This window comes from Nerophis lumbriciformis, linkage group LG30 (assembly GCF_033978685.3).
Source record: "Nerophis lumbriciformis linkage group LG30, RoL_Nlum_v2.1, whole genome shotgun sequence".
In the NCBI taxonomy this organism is placed as follows: Eukaryota; Metazoa; Chordata; class Actinopteri; order Syngnathiformes; family Syngnathidae; genus Nerophis; species Nerophis lumbriciformis.
This window is the reverse complement of record NC_084577.2, coordinates 26,575,651-26,601,257: the sequence shown is the minus strand read 5'-3', so window position 1 is coordinate 26,601,257 and position 25,607 is coordinate 26,575,651. Positions and strand designations below refer to the sequence as shown.

General features: G+C 35.2%; 1 protein-coding gene across 1 annotated transcript in view; it reads left to right on the top strand.

Annotated features, from left to right (window-relative positions):
• Window positions 1-25,607, top strand: part of LOC133572819 (F-BAR and double SH3 domains protein 2-like) — a 190,995-nt gene that overhangs the window by 111,250 nt on the left and 54,138 nt on the right. The window contains exons 9-13 of the mRNA XM_061925846.2: window positions 7,792-7,914; window positions 11,520-11,615; window positions 16,056-16,130; window positions 19,250-19,366; window positions 22,130-22,234. Of these exons, the coding sequence (XP_061781830.1) occupies window positions 7,792-7,914; window positions 11,520-11,615; window positions 16,056-16,130; window positions 19,250-19,366; window positions 22,130-22,234 (516 nt within the window). The remainder of the gene's footprint in view (window positions 1-7,791; window positions 7,915-11,519; window positions 11,616-16,055; window positions 16,131-19,249; window positions 19,367-22,129; window positions 22,235-25,607) is intronic.

The following is a 25,607-nucleotide window of genomic DNA, read 5'->3' as shown; positions in this document are numbered from 1 at the left end:
ATATTATAATAATAATCGGAATTTTTCTCTGCAAAAATGATGACAAAAGTCATCATTTTACTCATACAAGAACAACAAAAAAGCTTAACATTTTGGCAATTTTATGAAACGAGTCGTAATTTTACACAATTTTATAAGAAAACTTAAAAAAAATTGTCAATATTATAATAATAATCTGAATTTTTCTCTGCAAAAATTATGACAAAAGTCATCATTTTACTCATACAAGAACGAAAACAAAGCTTAACATTTTGGCAATTTTATGAAAAGAGTCGTAATTTTACACAATTTTATAAGAAAACTAAAAAAATTTGGCAATATTATAATAATAATCGGAATTTTTCTCTGCAAAAATTATGACAAAAGTCATCATTTTACTCATACAAAAACAACAAAAAAGCTTAACATTTTGGCAATTTTATGAAAAGAGTCGTAATTTTACACAATTTTATAAGAAAACTAAAAAAAATGGTCAATATTATAATAATAATCGGAATTTTTCTCTGCAAAAATTATGACAAAAGTCATCATTTTACTCATACAAGAACAACAACAAAGCTTAACATTTTGGCAATTTTATGAAAAGAGTCGTAATTTTACACAATTTTATAAGAAAACTAAAAAGATTTGTCAATATTATAATAATAATCGGAATTTTTCTCTGCAAAAATTATGACAAAAGTCATCATTTTACTCATACAAGAACAACAAAAAAGCTTAACATTTTGGCAATTTTATGAAAAGAGTCGTAATTTTACACAATTTTATAAGAAAACTAAAAAATGTTGTCAATATTATAATAATAATCGGAATTTTTCTCTGCAAAAATTATGACAAAAGTCATCATTTTACTCATACAAGAACAACAAAAAAGTTGGCAACATTGTGATAAAAGTCTGAATTTTATACGACAAATGTCGCCATTTTGCATTAAAAAGTAATAATTTTACATAAAAAAGTAATAATTTTACATAAAAAAGTAATAATTTTACATAAAAAAGTAATAATTTTACATAAAAAAGTAATCATTTTACGAGAAAATATTGCAATATTACAGAAGCAGAAAGAATAGGAGAAATTGTTCCCAATTTTATAAGAAAAAAGCCGACACTTTGTGAGAAAAAGACTGCTTTTAGTAAAAAAAAAATGTTTTATTAATTTTTTTTTGTAATTGGTTTTTAATCTTCATTATTTACTTCAAGTTATTACAGTATGTCTCTATATACATATTTGTTTTATTTTTGTTATTCATTTTGGCCAAAGAGGGCACATTTCAATTTCTTACACACACTTGTTATTTCATATGTTGACCAGAGGGGGAGCACTTTTAAAACAGACACACAGTCCATTTGAAAAATCCCTCCTTTTTGGGACCACCCTCATTTTTGATGGATGTCACCAGCAGGAGTGCAAATGAGACATCCAATGTTATTGGGACCATGATTTATGTCATCACTTGTTCACACCTCCTCATATGGAAGATACTTTTCCTTCTTCATGTCTCAAGAAGGGTGGAAATACAAGAACACACACACACACACACACACACACACACACACGCACACACACACACACACACACACACACACACACACACACACACACACTGTACATGAACGTGTACACATGGAAGAGAATGGGGGTCAGTGCCAGAGGAAACCAATCTGTCCGCTCCATAAACACCTCGTCTGTCACTATGTGTCTGCACAATGAGTCTACTCCAGACCTGGGCAAAATACGGCCCGCGGGCCACATGCGGCCCATTCAGATTTTCAATCCGGCCCGCCGGACGTTCTACAACACAACAGAACAAATACCCAGAATCCCTTGCAGCACTAACTCTTCCGGGACGCTACAATATACACTCACCAAACCCCGCCCACCTCAACCCCGCCCACCTCAACCCCCCGCCATCCCCCCAACCCCGCCCACCTCAACCCCACCCACCTCAACCCCCCCTCCTGTCAGAAACAGATGCGGAAGCAGATTTTTACGTGATAGTATATTGTAGGTGTTTATTACACTTTGCATTCATATTTTACTGTTTGTTACATTTTTGTTGTGTTTTGCTTGATTGTAAAAGATACACAACTATGGAGGAGCTGGTCTGAGAAGTAAAAGACGTTCATATGTTGTTAAAATTCAGTGTTTTATTGTTCATAGTTAATATTGTAAATCCCACGTAAAAGAGGAGCAACATTCATTTGTTGTTAATATTCAGTGTTTTATTGTTCATAGTTAATATTGTAAATCCCACGTAAAAAGAGGAGCGACGTTCATATGTTGTTAATATTCAGTGTTTTATTGTTCATAGTTAATATTGTAAATCCCACGTAAAAAGAGGAGCGACGTTCATATGTTGTTAATATTCAGTGTTTTATTGTTCATAGTTAATATTGTAAATCCCACTTTCTTTATTTTAATGCACATTTTGGGTGTCCCGTTCAGTAAAAAACTGTAAAATTCCATTACGTTTTTTTTTTAGATGGTCTGTCATAACACTTTTAGAACTCTACTGGACATTGTGACTTTTGGTATTAGTGAAGTGAATTATATTTATATAGCGCTTTTCTCTAGTGACTCAAAGCGCTTTTACATAGTGAAAGCCAATATCTAAGTTACATTTAAAGCAAAGTGGGTGGCACTGGGAGCAGGTGGGTAAAGTGTCTTGCCCAAGGACACAACGGCAGTGACTAGGATGGCGGAAGCCGGCATCGAACCTGGAACCACTCTACCAACCGAGCTATGCCGCCGTTAGTGTTCCTGAAAAAAAGGGACCCAAACAGTAGATTTTTACAGCTAAATGTGTATATAATCATGTATACACACATACACATTGGCCCCCCCCCAGACACATTTTTTCACCAAATACATCCAACACGCCGGCTGCGACGCAGGACTTTTCCTGGAAGCTGACTCATTTCGTTTCGGCGCCGCTCTAAATGGATTCCAAAAAAACAAAAACATAAAAAAGGCTGCAGGAAGAAAGAGAGGAGAGGAGTTAGGCATCTTGATAAGGAGACATTACGAATGAGGTCAGCTCTCAGCCCACACTTAATAACATAACTTCCTCTGGATTTCCTTTGTATACGTACGTGTGTGTGTGTGTGTGTGTGTGTGTGTGTGTGTGTGTGTGTGTGTGTGTGTGTGTGTGTGTGTGTGTGTGTGTGTTCTTGTATTTCCACCCTTCTTGAGACACGAAGAAGGAAAAGTATCTTCCATATGAGGAGGTGTGAACAAGTGATGACATAAATCATGGTCCCAATAACATTGCATGTCTAATTTACACCCCCTGCTGGTGACATCTATCAAAAATGAGGGTGGTCCCAAAAAGGAGGGATTTTTCAAATGGACTGTGTGTCTGTTTTAAAAGTGCTTTCCCTCTGGTCAACATATGAAATAACAAGTGTGTGTAAGAAATTGAAATGTGCCTTCCAAAATTAATAACAAAAATAAAATAAATATGTATATAGAGACATACTGTAATAACTTGAAGTAAATAATGAAGATTAAAAAGCAATTACAAAAAAAATTAATAAAACTTTTTTTTTTACTAAAAGCAGTCTTTTTCTCACAATGTGTCGACTTTTTACTTATAAAATTGGGAACGATTTCTCCTATTCTTTCTGCTTCTGTAATATTGCAATATTTTCTCGTAAAATGATTACTTTTTTATGTAAAATTATTACTTTTGACATTTGTCGTATAAAATTCAGACTTTTATCACAATGTTGCCAACTGTTTTGTTGTTCTTGTATGAGTAAAATGATGACTTTTGTCATAATTTTTGCAGAGAAAAATTCCGATTATTATTATAATATTGCCAAATTGTTTTAGTTTTCTTATAAAATTGTAACTTTTGACGAGTAAAATTACGACTCTTTTCATAAAATTGCCAAAATGTTAAGCTTTTCTTGTAAAATTGCGACTGCTACTGAGTAAGATTGAAACTTTTATCATAATATTGCGCAAATGTTCAGTTTTTCTTGTACAATTTTGACTTGCGTTGAGTAAAATGACGACTTTTATTATAATACTGCCAAAATTCCAAGTTTTTCTTGTGAAATTGTGACCTTTTTCTTGTGAAATTCCACACACACATTGGCATTATTCATGCCTGAATATTTTAGTGCGTGTGTCTGTAGTGTCAGTGTGTTTTGTGGAATTGGAATATGAACCCTTCCACCTTTCACTGCAGCTGTGGGAAAGCAATCTAAAATACACACACACACACACACACACACACACACACACACACACACACACACACACACACACACACACACACACACACACACACACACACACAATTTTTTTGGGAGTTGCCTCCCATTCTAAATGTTTTTCAACTTATTTTCATACATTTATTTATTGTTTTTTTTATTAGGGCTGTGAATCTTTGGGCACCAAACGATTTGATTCAATTCTTGGGGGTAACGATTCAATTTATATTTAGGGCCCGCATGGCCCATTGCATAAGGACTCCCACAGGGAGTCCTTATGCAATGGGACATAAGGACCTATTGAATTTGTAAGGTTTTATTCTTTATTCTTTATTCTTCCGCCGCCACATTAAACTGTAATTTGACCCACTTAACATGCTTCAAAAGGACCTGCGAAAATTGCCTTTTTAAAAAAAAACCGAACCACAAATCTCAAAATTGCGCTCTAGCGCCCCCTAGAAAAAAAAAACTAGACTGTCTGTAACTCCCACTAGGAAGGTCGGAGAGACATGAAACAAAAACCTCTATGTAGGTCTGACTTAGACCTACATTTCATAATAGTACATTTTCGGGCTAAAATCAACAGGAAGTTGGCAATTCCCCCTTCAAGACAAAAAAGTACTAAAAACAGTCACTTTTGCCTCTTTGAGCTGTAATTTGACCCCCTTAACATGCTTCAAAACTCACCAAACTGAACGCACACATCAGGACTGGCAAAAATTGTGATCTAATAAAAAAACCTAACCCCAAATCTCAAAATTGTGCTCTAGCGCAATTTTTTAATAAAACGCACAAAAAACTGCTCCTCGGATGAAAAAACTGACAAAACTGCCTGTAACTCCCACTGGGAAGGTCGGAGAGACATGAAGCAAAAACCTCTATGTAGGGCTCACTTAGGCCTACATTTCATAAATTGACAACCCCCAGCAATAATCAACAGGAAGTTTGCTATTCCCCCTTCAAAACAACATTTTTGTAAAAAACGGTCACCTTTCTTCAAAAACTATCTCCTCTGAGCGCGTTTGTCGTTTCAGCTTCAAACTAACACAGGAGAGAGATTAAACCCTTGTGTATAAAAGTATAGAACAGCGTTTTAATACCTGCTCCGGTTTTGATTTTATGACCCTTCAAAGACCCGCTGCGCTGATGCTGCTGCGCTGCTGTTTTTTAAGATGGCTGCTTAAAAGCAGGAAGCACCAGCGTGCCTACACAATGCAGACAAGGTAGGTACACTAGACAAAAGTCTTGGGACACTTATGACTACCACCGGACAAAAGTATTGGGACACTTAGGCCGAAAACTGGACAACAGTATTGGGACACTTAGGCCGAAAACTGGACAAAAGTATTGGGACACTTGGGACTACAACTTGACAAAAGTATTGGGACACTTAGGACTACAACTTGCCAAAAGTATTGGGACACTTGGGACTAAAACTGGACAAAAGTATTGGGACACTTAGGACTAGCACCTGCCAAATACGCGGGCCCGACCAACGCTGCTTGCAGCTTTAATTATATTTATATTTATATTTATATTTTTTTGATAACTTTGGAGGCCAGTTCTATGATTACCTACATTCCTCCATAGAATAGATAAACAGTTGTGATAAATGTCTATATTACTTAAAAGAAAACTGATTTTGTTTAATAAAATTCTACCCAAATATTTAATAAAGTCAAATTCAAATAAGGCAACAAGAGAAGTATCCAACACTTCTCTTTTCTAAAGTCAATCTGTACAGCAGATATAGATCATCTACATCAACTATAGGATTTGTCTGAGTGGCTGGACAAGACGGATTGAAAAAAAATAATAATAAAAAAAAAAATTGTGATTTTTTGTAACGATTCTTAATGGTAAGAATCGTTACAAATAAAAATTGCGATTAATCCGAAATGTTTTGTTGTTTTTGACACTCCCAATTTTTATACTTTTTTAATCAAACCGAAATGTATATTGATGCATTTTTGTACTAAAACTAATTCATGGGATATACATTGTTATACATTGTTGAAATCGCCATGTAAAATCGCTAATACTAATAGTAGCCTGTCTATTGGCAAAGCCATTGTAAATTAGCATCAAGCTAGCACATTTTGGAAAAGTGAAGCCTTTCTTTGAGTTTGAGCGTTTTCTACCAAGCATACTTGTTTTGTTGGTGTTGAAAATTGCAACATGACTTAGAGGGAGTTGTTTAGTCTACGACCGGACGTGACGTCACGTGCAGCAAAGGTTTCGGAATATCAAGGTCAAGGTAGATTTATTCATATAGCACATTTCTAAAACAGATTACTGCGCCAAAGTACCGTACAGGCTAAAATAGAAAGGTGAAATATTAAAAATAATAATCAAAATCACAATAAGCACAAGACATGTTATATATAAAACACAGTTAAAATGCATGAAAATAGCGCAAAAAAAGCGTAAAAGATAAAAAAAAAATCACAAATACAAAACATTCTATATATAAAACACAACTAAAATGCATGAAAATAGCGCAAAAAAGTGTAAAAAAAATAAAAATAAAATCACAAATAAAAAACATTTTATATTTAAAACGCACTTAAAATGCATGAAAATAGTGCAAAAAAGCGTAAGAAAAAAAATCACAAATACAAAACATCTATATATAAAACCCTTAAAATGCATGAAAATAGCACAAAAAAGCGTAAAAGATAAAAAAAATCAGAAATGCAAAACATTCTATACATAAAACACACTTAAAATGCATGAAAATAGCGCAAAAAAGTGTAAAAGTTTAAAAAAAATCACAAATACAAAACATTCTATATATATATATATATATATATATATATATAACAGTTAAAATGCATAAAAATAGCGCAAAAAAAGCGTAAAAGATAAAAAAAATCACAAATACAAAACATTCTATATATAAAACACACTTAAAATGCATGAAAATAGCACAAAAAAGTGTAAAAAAAATAAAAATAAAATCACAAATAAAAAAACATTTTATATGTAAAACACACTTAAAATGCATGAAAATAGCTAAAAAAAGTGTAAGAGAAAAAAAAAACAGAAATACAAAACATTCTATATATAAAACACCATTCAAATGGATACAAATAAAATGAAGGCACTGTTTGATTTTCGTGAATCGAGACCCGGTTGTATCGACGGAATTCGGTTAGTGCTTATAAAAATACCAAATTTGTGTGTGAATATGTGTGCTCTTGCCTTAGTGTTGTACGTGTATCAAAGCGTTTTGACATTTTCCACCCCAGGAAGAATAGTTGCTGCTTTTGCAACAGCTCAAGGGGATCCTAAACAAACCAAAAAAAACGAACTGACCGGGATTTGAACTGAGTACCCCCGCCTTTTAAGACAAGCCTGAATGCTATTTGCCACAAAAAACATAAGGAAATTTGCCATTAAACACTCAATAAAAACTGAATTATAGTATGGTTGTAAAGGAATGTCTTTAATGTGGGGTTTTTACAGGCAGCGTGTGTCTCCTTTCTTTCTTTATTTGTTGACAAGGATTATTTATTGTGACACGGAGCATTGCTAAATCACTCCTTTTATTTCTTCTCTCCTCCAGGCCCTGGACGGCAGGATCTACGAGCATGTAAAAGACTACCTTATAGCGCTGTGTCGCACGGAGCTGGAGGCCTCCCAGGCGACACACAACACCTTTCAGTTCCTGTTGGACAAATCCACCAGGGTGAGTTACCGGAGATCGGGGCTGTCCAAACTACGGCCCGCCTGCGTCTTCAATTTGGCCCGCGGGGAGATTTCAATTCATTTTGAAAGTCAATTTATATGCTGTTTTGTCACCAACTTGTGGACAACATGAGTAATTCAGCTCGATGACAACTTACCATGCTCTGAATGAAGCCAAGTGCAGCGTTTACTTATATGACCCAATGAAAACAACCTTCCCTAGTCATAGTGCAAAAAAAATTAAAAAAATTAACCAACACAAAATGCCAACAGACAAGGTCACACATAACACGATATAACACAATTTGTGGATATTAAAAAAAAAATTGTCAATGCACCATAAAAACATTCAGAATTACAACCATTGCAAAGCATGATGGTAAAAATGCAAAACACTTTCTCCACATTTATCCACATTTGACGCATTTTAGCTGCTTGATATGTCTGATTGATTACAAAACAAGGAAGTAAACAAGGTCGGAGTCCAACTTTAAATACTTTTAATATCCAATTATTTTAATTATTAATTATATATCTATTATATTAATATAATATGTACACCTGTATATATATATATAATATGTGTGTGTGTGTGTATATATATATAAGGCATGTTGTTTCAATGCATTTGTGTCATAGAATTTTTGTTAGGAAATGACCAAAATTCAATGGTCAAATCAACGTGACAACCCAACATTGATTAAACGTCGTCAAAAAGCATGTTGTTTTAACGTATTTGTGTTGTAGAATATTTTGTTAGGAAATGACCAAAATTCAATAATCAAATCAACGTTAGAACCCAACATTGTTTAAACGTCGTCAAAAAGCATGTTGTTTCAACGTTGTATTTGTGTTGTAGAATACTGGTAAGTAAATGACCAAAATTCAATAATCAAATCAATGTCAGGACCCAACATTGATTAAACGTCGTCAAAAATCATGTTGTTTCAACGTACAGTATGTGTTGTAGAATATTGGTTGGGAAACGACCAAATTTCAATGGTCAAATCAACGTCACAACCCGACGTTGATTAAACATTGTCAAAAAGCATGTTGTTTCAACGTTGTATTTGTGTTGTAGAATATTGGTTGGCGTATGACCAAATTTCAATGGTCAAATCAACATCACAGCCTGACATTGAATAAACGTTGCAAAAAGCATGTTGTTTCAATGTATTTGTGTCGTAGAATTCTTGTTAGGAAATGACCAAAATTCAGTAATCAAATCAACGTCAGGACCCAACATTGATTAAACGTCGTCAAAAAGCATGTTGTTTCAACGTTGTATTTGTGTCTTAGAATATTGCAGATTTCAATGGTCAAATCAACATCACAACCTGACATTGAATAAATGTTGCAAAAAGTATGTTATTTCAATGTATTTGTGTCGTAGAATTTTAGTTAGGAAATGACCAAAATTCAATAATCAAATCAACGTCAGGACTCAACATTGATTAAACGTCGTCAAAAAGCATGTTGTTTCCTAACTAAAATTCTACGACACAAATTCATTGAAACAACATGCTTTTTGACGACGTTTAATCAATGTTGGGTTCTGACGTTGATTTGACCATTGAATTTTGGTCTTTTTCCAACCAATATTCCACAACACAAATACGTTGAAACAACATGCTTTTTGACAACGTTTAATCAATGTTGAGTCCTGACGTTGATTTGATCATTGAACTTTGGTCATTTCCTAACTAGAATTCTACAACACAAATACAACGTTGAAACAACATGCTTTTTGACGATGTTTAATCAACGTTGGGTTGTGACGTTGATTTGATCATTGAATTTTGGTCATTTCCCAACCAATATTCCACAACACAAATACGTTGAAACAACATGCTTTTTGACAACGTTTAATCAATGTTGAGTCCTGACGTTGATTTGATTATTGAATTTTGGTCATTTCCTAACTAAAATTCTACGACACAAATACATTGAAGAAACATACTTTTTGCAACGTTTATTCAATGTCAGGTTGTGATATTGATTTGACCATTGAAATTTGCAATATTCTAAGACACAAATACAACGTTGAAACAACATGCTTTTTGACGACATTTAATCAATGTTGGGTTGTGACGTTGATTTGATCATTGAATTTTGGTAATTTCCCAACCAATATTCCACAACACAAATACGTTGAAACAACATGCTTTTTGACAACGTTTAATCAATGTTGAGTCCTGACGTTGATTTGATTATTGAATTTTGGTCATTTCCTAACTAAAATTCTACGACACAAATACATTGAAGAAACATACTTTTTGCAACGTTTATTCAATGTCAGGTTGTGATGTTGATTTGACCATTGAAATGTTGTCATACGCCAACCAATATTCTACAACACAAATACAACGTTGAAACAACATGCTTTTTGACGATGTTTAATCAACGTTGGGTTGTGACGTTGATTTGATCATTGAATTTTGGTCATTTCCCAACCAATATTCCACAACACAAATACAACGTTGAAACAACATGTTTTTTGACAACGTTTAATCAATGTTGAGTCCTGATGTTGATTTGATTATTGAATTTTGGTAATTTCCTAACTAAAATTGTACAACACAAATACATTGAAACAACATACTTTTTGCAACGTTTATTCAATGTCAGGTTGTGATGTTGATTTGACCATTGAAATTTGCAATATTCTAAGACACAAATACAACGTTGAAACAACATGCTTTTTGACGACATTTAATCAATGTTGGGTTGTGACATTGATTTGATTATTGAGTTTTGGTCATTTCCCAACTAAAATTCTACGACACAAATACGTTGAAACAACATGCTTTTTGGCGACGTTTAATCAATGTTGGGTCCTGACGTTGATTTGTTTTTTGAATTTTGGTCATTTCCTAACTAAAATTCTACGACACAAATACATTGAAACAACATGCTTTTTGCAACATTTATTCAATGTCAGGTTGTGATGTTGATTTGACCATTAAAATTTGGTCATACACCCACCAATATTACACCCACCAATATTATCCAACACAAATACAACGTTGAAACAACATGCTTTTTGACGATGTTTAATCAACGTTGGGTTGTGACGTTGATTTGACCATTGAAATTTGGTCATTTCCCAACCAATATTCTACAACACAAATACATAAAAAAAACATGCTTTTTGACGATGTTTAATCAATGTTGGGTCCTGACGTTGATTTGATTATTGAATTTTGGTCATTTCCTAACTTTTTTATATGTATTTGTGTTGTAGAATATTGGTTGGCGTATGACCAAATTTCAATGGTCAAATCAACATCACAACCTGACATTGAATAAACGTTGCAAAAAGCATGTTATTTCAATGTATTTGTGTCGTAGAATTTTAGTTAGGAAATGACCAAAATTCAATAATCAAATCAACGTCAGGACCCAACATTGATTAAACGTTGTCAAAAAGCATGTTGTCTCAACGTTAGGTTTGAGTTGCTCAAGGTCAGGACCTAATTCAACAAGTTCTCGACGTTTCAATGTCTTGTGCCGACTGAATCACCATTTTCTTAAGACGAGAGCTCCAAATCTATTTGCTGCATGACCACACGTCTCACTTAAAGCCTACTTTTGCTCCCTCCTCAGATAATCCAAGAGTACAACCAGCAGTTGTTCATGCAGGAGAACCCAGTGTTCCACAAAGCACACGACTTCCAGTTCCAGCCCAGCGATTGTGACAAGGTGAGGGAGGATGACCACTTCACACTCAAACTAGTTCGCACACCTTTGTCGTATCTTTCTTACCGACAATTCTTGTGTTTTCATAGCTTGAGTCTCTGATGTATTCCTTGAAAATATGACCTTTTCTCTTGACAGCTTATTAATGGCATGTCTGTGTCTCCACTGGGAACATCGCTCTCATATTTTCAAATAACAGGATTACCCGTTTAATTGCTTTAATGTTGTCCGTGGATCACGGTTGTAAGAAGCGGTAAGAAGCTGACGGGCCCGTCTCACGTGGCAGATTGAAGTATTTCTTGCAAGAGTTCGCATTTTTGCACTGTCAGATCTTAAGAAGGTTCTAAGCAGAGGTTTAAAAACGGAAAAAAAGATGAAAACGGGACTGGGCAATGTGGCTGAAAACTGTTTTATATCAGTCCATACCAATATTTTTTTATGACCTATGGAAAATAAGAACTAGGAGAAAAATACATTTTATTTTAAATGTAACCTTCCACTAATTATAATCCAGAAAGGAAATGTCAACACAAGCATGGAAAACACTCAATGTCAACAAAATAGTAAAATAACATTGAATAAATAATAATAAATAAATGCTTCATAAAGTGTAAGAAAATAGTGCAAAGTGTGAAAATGTAAACATAGAGAAACCTGAGACGAACTATTTTCTGCAGGTTTAGTGCCAGGAAATAATGGCTGTGTAACATTAATTTGCCCTGTTACTCTTATTTAACTATGGAAAGGAATTTTTGTTATGCAGTAATTATTTATTTATATGTTTTATTTGAAATGTAACCTTCCTCTGATTATAATCCCTCAGCTATCGAGGCAGAAAAGAAATGTCAACACAAGCATGGAAAACACTCAAACAATGTCAACAAATTAGTAAAATGACATTGAACACTTAACAATAAGCTCTTAAAATGAAGGAATATGTAAGAAATGCTTCATAAAGTGTAAGAAAATAGTGCAAAGCGTGAAAATGTAAACATAGAGAAACCTGAGAAGAACTATTTTCTGCAGGTTTAACACCAGGAAATAACGGCTGTGTAACATTTATTTGCCCTGTTATTCTTATTTAACTACGGAAATTATTTTTTGTTTTGCGGTAATTGTTTAAATATTATTAAAATATCAGTCGATATCGATAATTATTGACATATTTTATGACCCATGCAAAATAAGGAGCAGGAGAATAATATGTTTTATTTGAAATGTAACCTTCCTCTGATTATAATCCCTCAGCTATCGAGGCAGAAAAGAAATGTCAACACAAGCGTGGAAAACACTCAAACAATGTCAACAAAATGGTAAAATGACATTGAACACTTAACAATAAGCTCTTAAAATGAAGGAATATGTAAGAAATGCTTCATAAAGTGTAATAAAATAGTGCAAAACGTGAAAATATAAACATAGAGAAACCTGAGACAAATTATTTTCTGCAGGTTTAGTGGCAGGAAATAATGGCTGTGTAACATTAATTTGCCTTGTTATTCTTATTTAACTATGGAAAATATTTTTTGTTTTGCAGTAACTGTTTAAATATTATTTATATATTAGTCGACATCGATAATTATTGACATATTTTATGACCCATGCAAAATAAGGAGCAGGAGAATAATATGTTTTATTTGAAATGTAACCTTCCTCTGATTATAATCCCTCAGCTATCGAGGCAGAAAAGAAATGTCAACACAAGCATGGAAAACACTCAAACAATGTCAACAAAATAGTAAAATGACATTGAACACTTAACAATGAGCTCTTAAAAATAAGGAATGTGTAAGAAATGCTTCATAAAGTGTAAGAAAATAGTGTAAAGTGTGAAAATGTAAACATAGAGAAACCTGAGACAAATTATTTTCTGCAGGTTTAGTGGCAGGAAATAATGGCTGTGTAACATTAATTTGCCTTTTTATTCTTATTTAACTATGGAAATGATTTTTTGTTTTGCAGTAACTGTTTAAATAATATTAATTTATTAGTCGATATCGATAATTATTGACATATTTTATGACCCATGCAAAATAAGGAGCAGGAGAATAATATGTTTTATTTGAAATGTAACCTTCCTCTGATTATAATCCCTCAGCTATCGAGGCAGAAAGTAAATGTCAACACAAGCATGGAAAACACTCAAACAATGTCAACAAAATAGTAAAATCACATTGAACACTTAACAATGAGCTCTTAAAAATAAGGAATATGTAAGAAATGCTTCATAAAGTGTAAGAAAATAGTGCAAAGTGTGAAAATGTAAACAGAGAAACCTGAGAAGAACTATTTTCTGCAGGTTTAACACCAGGAAATAACGGCTGTGTAACATTTATTTGCCCTGTTATTCTTATTTAACTATGGAAATTATTTTTTGTTTTGCGGTAATTGTTTAAAAATTATTAATATATCAGTCGATATTGATAATTATTGACATATTTTATGACCCATGCAAAATAAGGAGCAGGAGAATAATATATTTTATTTGAAATGTAACCTTCCTCTGATTATAATCCCTCAGCTATCGAGGCAGAAAGGAAATGTCAACACAAGCATGGAAAACACTCAAACAATGTCAACAAAATAGTAAAATGACATTGAACACTTAACAATAAGCTCTTAAAATGAAGGACTATGTAAGAAATGCTTCATAAAGTGTAAGAAAATAGTGCAAAACGTGAAAATGTAAACATAGAGAAACCTGAGAAGAACTATTTTCTGCAGGTTTAATGCCAGGAAATAACGGCTGTGTAACATTAATTTGCCCTGTTACTCTTATTTAACTATGGAAAGGAATTTTTGTTATGCAGTAATTATTTATTTATATGTTTTATTTGAAATGTAACCTTCCTCTGATTATAATCCCTCAGCTATCGAGGCAGAAAGGAAATGTCAACACAAGCATGGAAAACACCCAAACAATGTCAACAAAATAGTAAAATCACATTGAACACTTAACAATAAGCTCTTAAAATGAAGGAATGTGTAAGAAATGCTTCATAAAGTGTAAGAAAATAGTGCAAAACGTGAAAATGTAAACATACTGTAGAGAAACCTGAGAAGAACTATTTTCTGCAGGTTTAACACCAGGAAATAATGGCTGTGTAACATTTATTTGCCCTGTTATTCTTATTTAACTATGGAAATTATTTTTTGTTTTGCGGTAATTGTTTAAATATTATTAAAATATCAGTCGATATTGATAATTATTGACATATTTTATGACCCATGCAAAATAAGGAGCAGGAGAATAATATGTTTTATTTGAAATGTAACCTTCCTCTGATTATAATCCCTCAGCTATCGAGGCAGAAAAGAAATGTCAACACAAGCATGGAAAACACTCAAACAATGTCAACAAAATGGTAAAATGACATTGAACACTTAACAATAAGCTCTTAAAATGAAGGAATATGTAATAAATGCTTCAGAAAGTGTAAGAAAATAGTGCAAAACATGAAAATGTAAACATGGAGAATCCTGAGACAAATTATTTTCTGCAGGTTTAACACCAGGAAATAACGGCTGTGTAACATTTATTTGCCCTGTTATTCTTATTTAACTATGGAAATTATTTTTTGTTTTGCGGTAATTGTTTAAATATTATTAAAATATCAGTCGATATTGATAATTATTGACATATTTAATGACCCATGCAAAATAAGGAGCAGGAGAATAATATGTTTTATTTGAAATGTAACCTTCCTCTGATTATAATCCCTCAGCTATCGAGGCAGAAAGGAAATGTCAACACAAGCATGGAACACCCTCAAACAATGTCAACAAAATAGTAAAATGACACTGAACACTTAACAATAAGCTCTTAAAATGAAGGACTATGTAAGAAATGCTTCATAAAGTGTAAGAAAATAGTGCAAAACGTGAAAATGTAAACATAGAGAAACCTGAGAAGAACTATTTTCTGCAGGTTTAACACCAGGAAATAACGGCTGTGTAACATTTATTTGCCCTGTTATTCTTATTTAACTATGGAAAGGATTTTTTGTTTTGCGGTAATTGTTGAAATATTATTAATATATCAGTCAGCAAAGTGGGTGGGGCTTGCTACAGAGCAGCGAGTGTCAGACGGAGGCAGATTTCTCCAACAAAGTTCTGCAGAACAGTGAAGTTTTATCCAATAAGTGGATGTTGTTTTACCCTTTGTTGGATCTTTGTTGTTCTTGCTCGGTTTTTAAAGACAAAAATTAACCTCCATACTTATAGTCCGCAATTTATCTGTTTTTGCGTCTACTCTTCATATATTCTTCCTCTTTGACATCAGCCTCGCTTTTCCTCTTCCTATTTATCGCACATTCACACGGTGTGGTCTTTACAAACCTTCTAACCTCTCTCTTTGCACCCCGGCTAACGCTCCTCCCTCGACCTTTTCCCAGCTAACTCCTTCCTTGTGTTTGTGTGCCTTCAACGCTGCTCTGGTGCCAGACTCTGAGCTCGGTGCAGCAGTTGGTGGACATTGAGCCTTCGCCCGTCAGTGCCATGAGAATGACGCTGGCACAGGTAGCACAAACTGTTGGCATGCCGTGAGCCGTAACTGTTAGCATGCCGTACGCCGTAACTGTTAGCATGCCGTAAGCCATAACCTGCTTGTCTCATCACATCAATCCGACGTTGTGACGCTTCGTTTAGCATGTTTGCACCCTTGTCAGAGATCAGTATTCCTGGTTACTGAACGCCATGTCATCATAATTGCACGCCTGTCAGGTTCAAACACTGGTGACATCTATTAAACAAGACAAGAAGCAAGGAATCAAACAGAGACAGAATTCAATTTGGCTCAATGAGGAGAAACGCGTACACCTGTACCCTTGTACAGTGTCACCACGCTCTGACGAAAGATTGTACTTTCCCTGATTACATGGCAACAGCTGTTTCTAAGGGAGGGGGGGTCGTAAACAGCCATGGCCTTTGATTAAAAACAGTTCAAAGAAAAGGTCGCCTGAAGGGGAGTCAGGTCCTGCTTCCTCTCCACTTTGTAGTTCTCGGGTCAAGACAACATCTTTCTGTGGATTACAATACATCAAAGAAACAGAACACCTTCATGTTGCTTCCCATCCTGGAGTTTTACAAGCCTTCTTCTTGGTAGGATCAAAGACGGCTTTTGTCTGCTCGCCGGGAACTCATAGAAACACAAAAGTTTTGTGATAACTTAGATACAATTATTCTGACGACGTCTTATTCAGCTCACCGAACGCGCGCAATCCACTCTGCACACCTTGAGTAGATCGGCTTGGCGTGCGCTATCACGTTTGCACATGCAAACCTTTCAGCAAAGAGGCCCTTTCCCTGATTGCATGGCAACAGCTCTTTCTAAGGGACGGGGGGTCATAAACAGCCATCGCCTTTAATTAAAAACAGTTCAAAGAAAAGGTCGCCTGAAGGGGAGTCAGGTCCTGCTTCCTCTCCACTTTGTAGATCTCGGGTCAAGACAACATCTTTCTGTGGATTACAATACATCAAAGAAACAGAAGACCTTCATGTTGCTTCCCATCCTACACAGTGGAGTTTTACAAGCCTTCTTCTTGGTAGGATCAAAGACGGCTTTTGTCTGCTCGCCGGGAACTCATTGAAACACAAAAGTTTAGATACAATTATTCTGACGACGTGTTATTCAGCTCACCGAACGCGCGCAATCCACTCTGCACACCTCGAGTAGATCGGCTTGGCGTGCGCTATCACGTTTGCACATGCAAACCTTTCAGCAAAGAGGCCCTTTCCCTGATTGCATGGCAACAGCTCTTTCTAAGGGACGGGGGGTCATAAACAGCCATTGCCTTTGATTAAAAACAGTTCAAAGAAAAGGTCGCCTGAAGGGGAGTCAGATCCTGCTTCCTCTCCGCTTTGTAGTTCTCGGGTCAAGACAACATCTTTCTGTGGATTACAATACATCAAAGAAACAGAACACCTTCATGTTGCTTCCCATCCTACACAGTGGAGTTTTACAAGCCTTCTTCTTGGTAGGATCAAAGACGGCTTTTGTCTGCTCGCCGGGAACTCATTGAAACACAAAAGTTTTGTGATAACTTGTGTCCTGAGCAAGACACTTCACCCTTGCTCCTGATGGGTGCTGGTTAGCGCCTTGCATGGTAGCTCCCTCCATCAGTGTGTGAATGTGTGTGTGAATGGGTAAATGTGGAAGTAGTGTCAAAGCGCTTTGAGTACCTTGAAGGTAGAAAAGCGCTATACAAGTACAACCCATTTATCATTTATTTATAACTTAGATACAATTATTCTGACGACGTGTTATTCAGCTCACCGAACGCATGCAATCCAAATTATGAAGTGGAGCTCCCACCTCGGTTAAGCTACTTGTCGGCAGACATTTTGTCAACAACTTGGCTTTAAAAAAAAAAAAAAAAAAAAAAAATTGTCTGAAAAGGGGCGGGGATTATTGGTGACCGGAACCGGAATGCAACATCGCTCACACACACTAGTAAGATGCTTGCATACACACTGGTAAAATGCTCTTACACACACTGGTAAAATGCTCTTACACACACTGGTAAAATGCTCTTACACACACTGGTAAAATGCTCTTACACACACTAGTAAGATGCTTGCATACACACTGGTAAGATGCGCTCATACATATAACTGAAATCTTTGCACACATACTACTGAAATTGTTGTCTCTCACACGGACGTGTAAAAAGCACACACACACACAGGTGAAATCCGTTTATACATACTAGTGAAAAATAATTCCAGGTGTGTGCGTGTGTTTGCGTGAGACAAAAACATTTCAGTAGTGTTTATAAGAGTGTTTTAGTAGTGTTTATAAGAGTGTTTCAGTAGTGTATGTAAGAGTGTTTCAGTCGTGTTTATAAGAGTGTTTCAGTAGTGTTTATAAGAGTGTTTGAGTAGTGTATGCAAGAGTGTTTCAGTAGTGTTTATAAGAGTGTTTCAGTAGTGTATGTAAGAGTGTTTCAGTAGTGTTTATAAGAGTGTTTCAGTAGTGTTTATAAGAGTGTTTGAGTAGTGTATGCAAGAGTGTTTCAGTAGTGTTTATAAGAGTGTTTCAGTAGTGTATGTAAGAGTGTTTCAGTAGTGTTTATAAGAGTGTTTCAGTAGTTTATGTAAGAGTGTTTCAGTAGTGTTTATAAGAGCGTTTCAGTAGTGTTTAAAAGAGTGTTTCAGTAGTGTTTATAAGAGTGTTTCAGTAGTGTTTATAAGAGTGTTTCAGTAGTTTATGTACACCTTGAGTAGATCGGCTTGGCGTGCGCTATCACGTTTGCACATGCAAACCTTTCAACAAAGAGGCCCTTTCCCTGATTGCATGGCAACAGCTCTTTCTAAGGGACGGGGGGTCATAAACAGCCATTGCCTTTGATTAAAAACAGTTCAAAGAAAAGGTCGCCTGGATGGGAGTCAGGTCACTATACTATATATTGGCTATATTTAGCGAGTGGAGGTACATACTGAAAGTGAAAGAAAACACAGTGCTTGATTTGGTCGCGGCTAATCAAGTTGGCACGCTACAAATGAGTAGCTTCCGAATGTTCGCACGTGCGGTCCGCCTGTGCGTCTACTCACGCTCGTGTGTGTGTGTGTGTGTGTGTGTGTGTGTGTGTGTGTGTGTGTGTGTGTGTGTGTGTGTGTGTGTGTGTGTGTGTTGTCAGAGTCGTCAGCTGGAGTCAGAGATGGGGACCACAGAGGAGCACAGTCTGAACAAGGAGGCGAGGAAGTGGGCAACACGGGTGGCCAGAGAACACAAGAACATCGTACACTATAAGCGAGTGAGTCACTCCTCTTACTTTACGGGACTTTTGTATCCGATATGACATGGGTGTCAAACTCAAGGCCCCGGGGCCAGGTCTGGCCCACCACATTATTTTATGTGGCCCGCAGACGCCTGGAAATGATAATTATCATTAAAGTACTTTATATTTTCTTACTAAATGTATTTGTTGTTGCCATTTTGACAGAAAAAAAATGTGTACTGGATGAAATGTGATACTTTTTCCAACTTTAACAGCATCCAATATTGCAACAGATGTATTATAATGTGATTATATCCTCATATATATATATTTTTTTTTTAATCAAAATAAAAATAAGAAAGTTATCCATCACATTATACGTTGTAAAAATGGAAATGAAAAAAAATTGAAATTTCACAGTAGAATTTACAGCATGTTACTGTAAATTTAAAAACCTTTATCACTGTTTTTTTACGGTAAAATTCTGTCCACTGAGATGCCAGTTTTTTACCTTAAAATCCTATGGTTGTTGTTTATTTTTACTTACTGCAAATGGAAAAATGTACCACATTTTTTACAGTAAAAAAAACTGGCAGCTTAGTTTCCAGAATAATAAAAAAAAACCTGTTGTGTTGTTTTTAAATTTACAGTAGCATGTTGTAAAAACCACCATAGATTTTACAGTAAAATTCTGGCGTTTAAGCTGCCAGTTTTTCCCCGTAAAAAAACAGTGGTGCTGTTTTTCCATTTACCTCATGTAATATGTTGTTAAAAAAAAGAAAAAAACTGAAGATTTTACAGTAAAATTGTGATGACTGAGATGCCAGGTTTTTACGGTAAAATCTACCGTTTTTGTTTTTACCGTGTATTGCTGTAAATGGAAAAATGGTACCACATTTTTTTACTTAAAAAAACTGGCAGCTTAGTTGCCAGAATAAAAAAACAAACCTGTTGTGTTGTTTTTAAATTTACAGTAGCATGTTGTAAAAACCACCATAGATTTTACAGTAAAATTCTGGCGTTTAAGCTGCCAGTTTTTCCCCGTAAAAAAACAGTGGTGCTTTTTTTCCATTTACTGCATGTAATATGTTGTTAAAAAAAAGAAAAAAACTGAAGATTTTACAGTACAATTGTGATGACTGAGATGCCAGGTTTTTACGGTAAAATCGACCGTTTTTGTTTTTACGGTGTATTACTGTAAATGGAAAAATGGTACCGCATTTTTTTACTTTAAAAAACTGGCAGCTTAGTTGCCAGAATAAAAAAACAAACCTGTTGTGTTGTTTTTAAATTTACAGTAGCATGTTGTAAAAACCACCATAGATTTTACAGTAAAATTCTGGCGTTTAAGCTGCCAGTTTTTCCCCGTAAAAAAACAGTGGTGCTGTTTTTCCATTTACTGCTTGTAATATGTTGTTAAAAAAAAAGAAAAAAACTGAAGATTTTACAGTAAAATTGTGATGACTGAGATGCCAGGTTTTTACGGTACAATCTATCGTTTTTGTTTTTACGGTGTATTACTGTAAATGGAAAAATGGTACCACATTTTTTTACTTTAAAAAACTGGCAGCTTAGTTGCCAAAATAAAAAAACAAACCTGTTGTGTTGTTTTTAAATTTACAGTAGCATGTTGTAAAAACCACCATAGATTTTACAGTAAGATTCTGGCGTTTAAGCTGCCAGTTTTTCCCCGTAAAAAAACAGTGGTGCTGTTTTTCCATTTACTACATGTAATATGTTGTTAACAAACAAAAAAAACCTGAAGATTTTACAGTAAAATTGTGATGACTGAGATGCCAGGTTTTTACGGTAAAATCTACGGGTTTTGTTTTTACGGTGTATTACTGTAAATGGAAAAATGGTACCACATTTTTTTACTTTAAAAAACTGGCAGCTTAGTTGCCAGAATAAAAAAAAACAACCTGTTGTGTTGTTTTTAAATTTACAGTAGCATGTTGTAAAAACCACCATAGATTTTACAGTAAAATTCTGGCGTTTAAGCTGCCAGTTTTTCCCCGTAAAAAAACAGTAGTGCTGTTTTTCCATTTACTACATGTAATATGTTGTTAAAAAAAAGAGAAAAAACTGAAGATTTTACAGTAAAATTGTGATGACTGAGATGCCAGGTTTTTACGGTAAAATCTACGGTTTTTGTTTTTACGGTGTATTACTGTAAATGGAAAAATGGTACCACGTGTTTTTTACGCAAAAAAAAACCGACAGCTTTGTTGCCAGAATTAAAAATAGGAATATGTTGTAAAAACCATTGTAGATTTTACAGTACAAAGCTGCCAGTTTGTACCGTAAAATATGCATTTTTTGTTTTTACAATGTAATACTGTAAATGGAAAAGCGGTACCATATTTTGTTTATGGTAAAAAAAACAAAAAAACAACAACAGTGACAATGTTTTTCCATTTACAGTAATATGTTTAAAAAAAAAAACACACCTTAGATTTTACAGCAAAATTCTGTCGACTAAGCTGCCAGTTTCTTACCGTAAAAAAACAAAACAGTGGTTCTGTTTTTCCATTTACTGTAATATGTTGTTAAAAAAAAACAACAACACTGTAGATTTTACAGTAAAATTCTTGCGACTGAGTTGCCAGTTTTTTTTACGGTCAAATCTAAAGTTGCTGTTTTTTACGGTGTATTACTGTAAATGGTAAAACGGTACCACATTGTTTTTACTGTAAAAAAAACCTGGCAGCTTAGTTGCCAGAATGACTGTAAATATGAAGAATAACCACGTTTTACAACGTTTGTGAGTTGCAGTTTGTGTTTTTGTGTTTTGCTCAGTCACTGGAGGACTGCGAGAGCCACGGCCTGCCACCCACTGAGCAAGGCAGAGCAGATCTGGAGACCAAGATGGAGGAATCCAAGGAAAACATCCGCAAAGCTGAGGTTTGTGACCTTTTTCCTCACCATTAGCGCCACACCATGTTCTCAATCAATCGATATCCTTTATTGAAGCAGGTAAAAAATTGGGGGTTAAATCACCAAAAATTATTCCCGGGCGCGGCGCCGCTGCTGCCCACTGCTCCCCTCACCTCCCAGGGGGTGATCAAGGGGATGGGTCGAATGCAGAGGACAAATTTCATTACACCTAGTGTGTGTGTGACAATCATTGGTACTTTAACTTAACTTTAACTTTACACATACAAACTGTAGCACACAAAAAAGCACATTTAATAAAAAAAAACGTTATTATGGTCTTACCTTTACTTAGAAATGAAGTCCATGCGCCGTAACTAAAGCCCTCACTTAAACTTTCCACGTGCAAGATTGAATCTATTTAAAAAAAGTGTAACCGAGGGTTTATAAATGTCGCCTATACTGTATGAAACTACAAAATAACAAACACGGAGGCTCCAGTTTACACGAGGACCACTTTATTTACCTTCTTTCAAAAACCTCCGCAACGTGACATCACTTCCGCTCTCAGCGCCTTCAAAATAAGAGCTCAAGGCATATACTGTATAACAGCGCATAACAGGAACTTAACATCACAAAGAGGAAAGCCCATGAAAATAGGTTACAAAAGTTATTTAATAAGAAGCCAAAAAGTGCAAAAACAATAATGTTCGTGTTGGAGGAGTTGTGAATTAGGTACACCTGCAGTCTGCAGGTGTACCTAATGCTGTGTCCCTGCAGTCATTCACAACTCCTCCAACACGAACATTATTGTTTTTGCACTTTTTGGCTTCTTATGAAATAATTTTTTAAAATAGATTCAATCTTGCACGTGGAAAGTTTAAGTGTGGGCTTTAGTTGATATAACAATTCTACGGCGGGGGTGCAGGAGGCGGGGCTACTGGAGCCTCAGCCTTTTGCAGCCGTTTTATGATCGCTCAGCACAAGAAATACGTTACACACATACAGTTGTTGACAAAATACACTGTACATTATATACCTCAGCTAACTAAACTATGGAAATGTATAATATAATTCATATAGCAATACAGTTTCACTGCACAGCAGGCCAGCAGTTAGCCGAGTCATTGCGTAATCCATGTTGAGGCACTGAGTGACGTGCCTCGACTGGCTGCTGTTCACCGCACCGTCTCTTCTCAGTATTTGAACGGCAAATGTGAAAATTCAGCGATTTTGAATAAAAAATAATCTAAAACTGGTGAAGTTAAATGGAAAATAACTTTATAGTATAATCACTGGATACATATAACAATTTAATTTTTTTTTTTTCTTTTTACATTTTTTTTCTTTCCATGATGGCCTCACCTGCCTCTAGTGACTGCACGTCACTGGTGCACGTGTATGTAGTTGTGTATGTATGTGGGAGTACAGGTACCTATGTATGTGGGTAAGTACCTACCGTATTTTCCGGACCATAGGGCGCACCGGATTGTAAGGCGCAATGCTGACGTATGGTCTATTTTCGATCTTTTTTCATACATGAGGCGCACCTTATTATAGGGCGCATTAAAGGAGTCATATTATTATAATTTTTTTTTTTGGTACCGGTCCCGGTACTATACGGTACATTCATTTATGAACAATAACCTTTTTAAATGATAACTTTGACGACTGTAAGGACTGAAAGTATGTGGACTTGCAAACCCTGTTATCTATCATCAAGTTGGATTTAAACCTTAAATGATTTGTTTTATGTTGTATGTTGTAATGTGTCGTGTCTCTTCAGTAGATCTATAGTGTGGTTTTGACACATACTGTGTAATAACACTGATGTTCACAGGGTTATAAATGATAGTGTAAAAAAAAAAAGAAAAAAAAAGATGTCTATATGCCAAGTTGAGTGTTTTTCCCCCATGTCTGGCACCCTCTGGTGGCAGCTTTGACACCTACACCCTCTGTGCTCTGACATGAGATATATGCTGAGGGGTATTTCAGTCTGCAGTACTATTGATAGCATGCCATCACACACTCACCGTCTTTTGCCACAGTTTCCTGGCAGAACTGCAGCTCCTACACTTTTTGCCGACGCCGTCTTCCTGCTATCTACTCCGGGCCGGCACTACCTTGACCCAGCTCGTGTATATTTAATGAAACGTCTGCGTTGGACAGCTCCTGTCGAAGCATTAACAAGGAAATGAAAGCATTGACAATGGCATCATTCACTTTGCTGCAGAACATAGACCCTCATTTTAATATCACCATCAAAATGCTTTATTACTTAAAACTAGGACTGTCAAACGATTAAAATATTTAATCGCGATTAATCGCATTTTGTTCGTAGTTGACTCAAAATTAATCGATATGTCACAGATAGATATAACTTTTTTCTCATAGACCCTCGTTTTAATATCACCATCAAAATGCTTTATTACTTATAACTAGGGCTGTCAAAGGATTAAAATATTTAATCGCGATTAATCGCATTTTGTTCGTAGTTGACTCAAAATTAATCAATATGTCACAGATAGATATAAGTTTTTTCTCGTCGACCCTTGTTTAAATATCACCATCAAAATGCTTTATTACTTAAAACTAGGGCTGTCAAACGATTAAAATATTTAATCGCGATTAATCGCATTTTGTTTGTATTTGACTCAAAATTAATCGATATGTCGCAGATAGATATAACTTTTTTCTCGTCGACCCTCGTTTAAATATCACCATCGAAACGCTTTCTTACTTAAAACTAGGGCTGTCAAACGATTAAAATATTTAATCGCGATTAATCGCATTTTGTTCGTAGATGACTCAAAATTAATCGATATGTCACAGATAGATATACGTTTTTTTTCTCCTAGACCCTTGTTTAATTCACCATCAAAATGCTTTATTACTTATAACTAGGGCTATCAAAGGATTAAAATATTTAATCGCGATTAATCGCATTTTGTTCGTAGTTGACTCAAAATTAATCAATATGTCACAGATAGATATAAGTTTTTTCTCGTCGATCCTTGTTTAAATATCACCATCAAAATGCTTTATTACTTAAAACTAGGGCTGTCAAACGATTAAAATATTTAATCGCGATTAATCGCATTTTGTTTGTATTTGACTCAAAATTAATCGATATGTCGCAGATAGATATAACTTTTTTCTCGTCGACCCTCGTTTAAATATCACCATCGAAACGCTTTCTTACTTAAAACTAGGGCTGTCAAACGATTAAAATATTGAATCGCGATTAATCGCATTTTGTTCGTAGTTAACTCAAAATTAATCGATATGTCGCAGATAGATATAAGTTTTTTTTTCTCGTAGACCCTTGTTTAATTCACCATCAAAATGCTTTATTACTTAAAACTAGGGCTGTCAAAGGATTAAAATATTTAATCGCGATTAA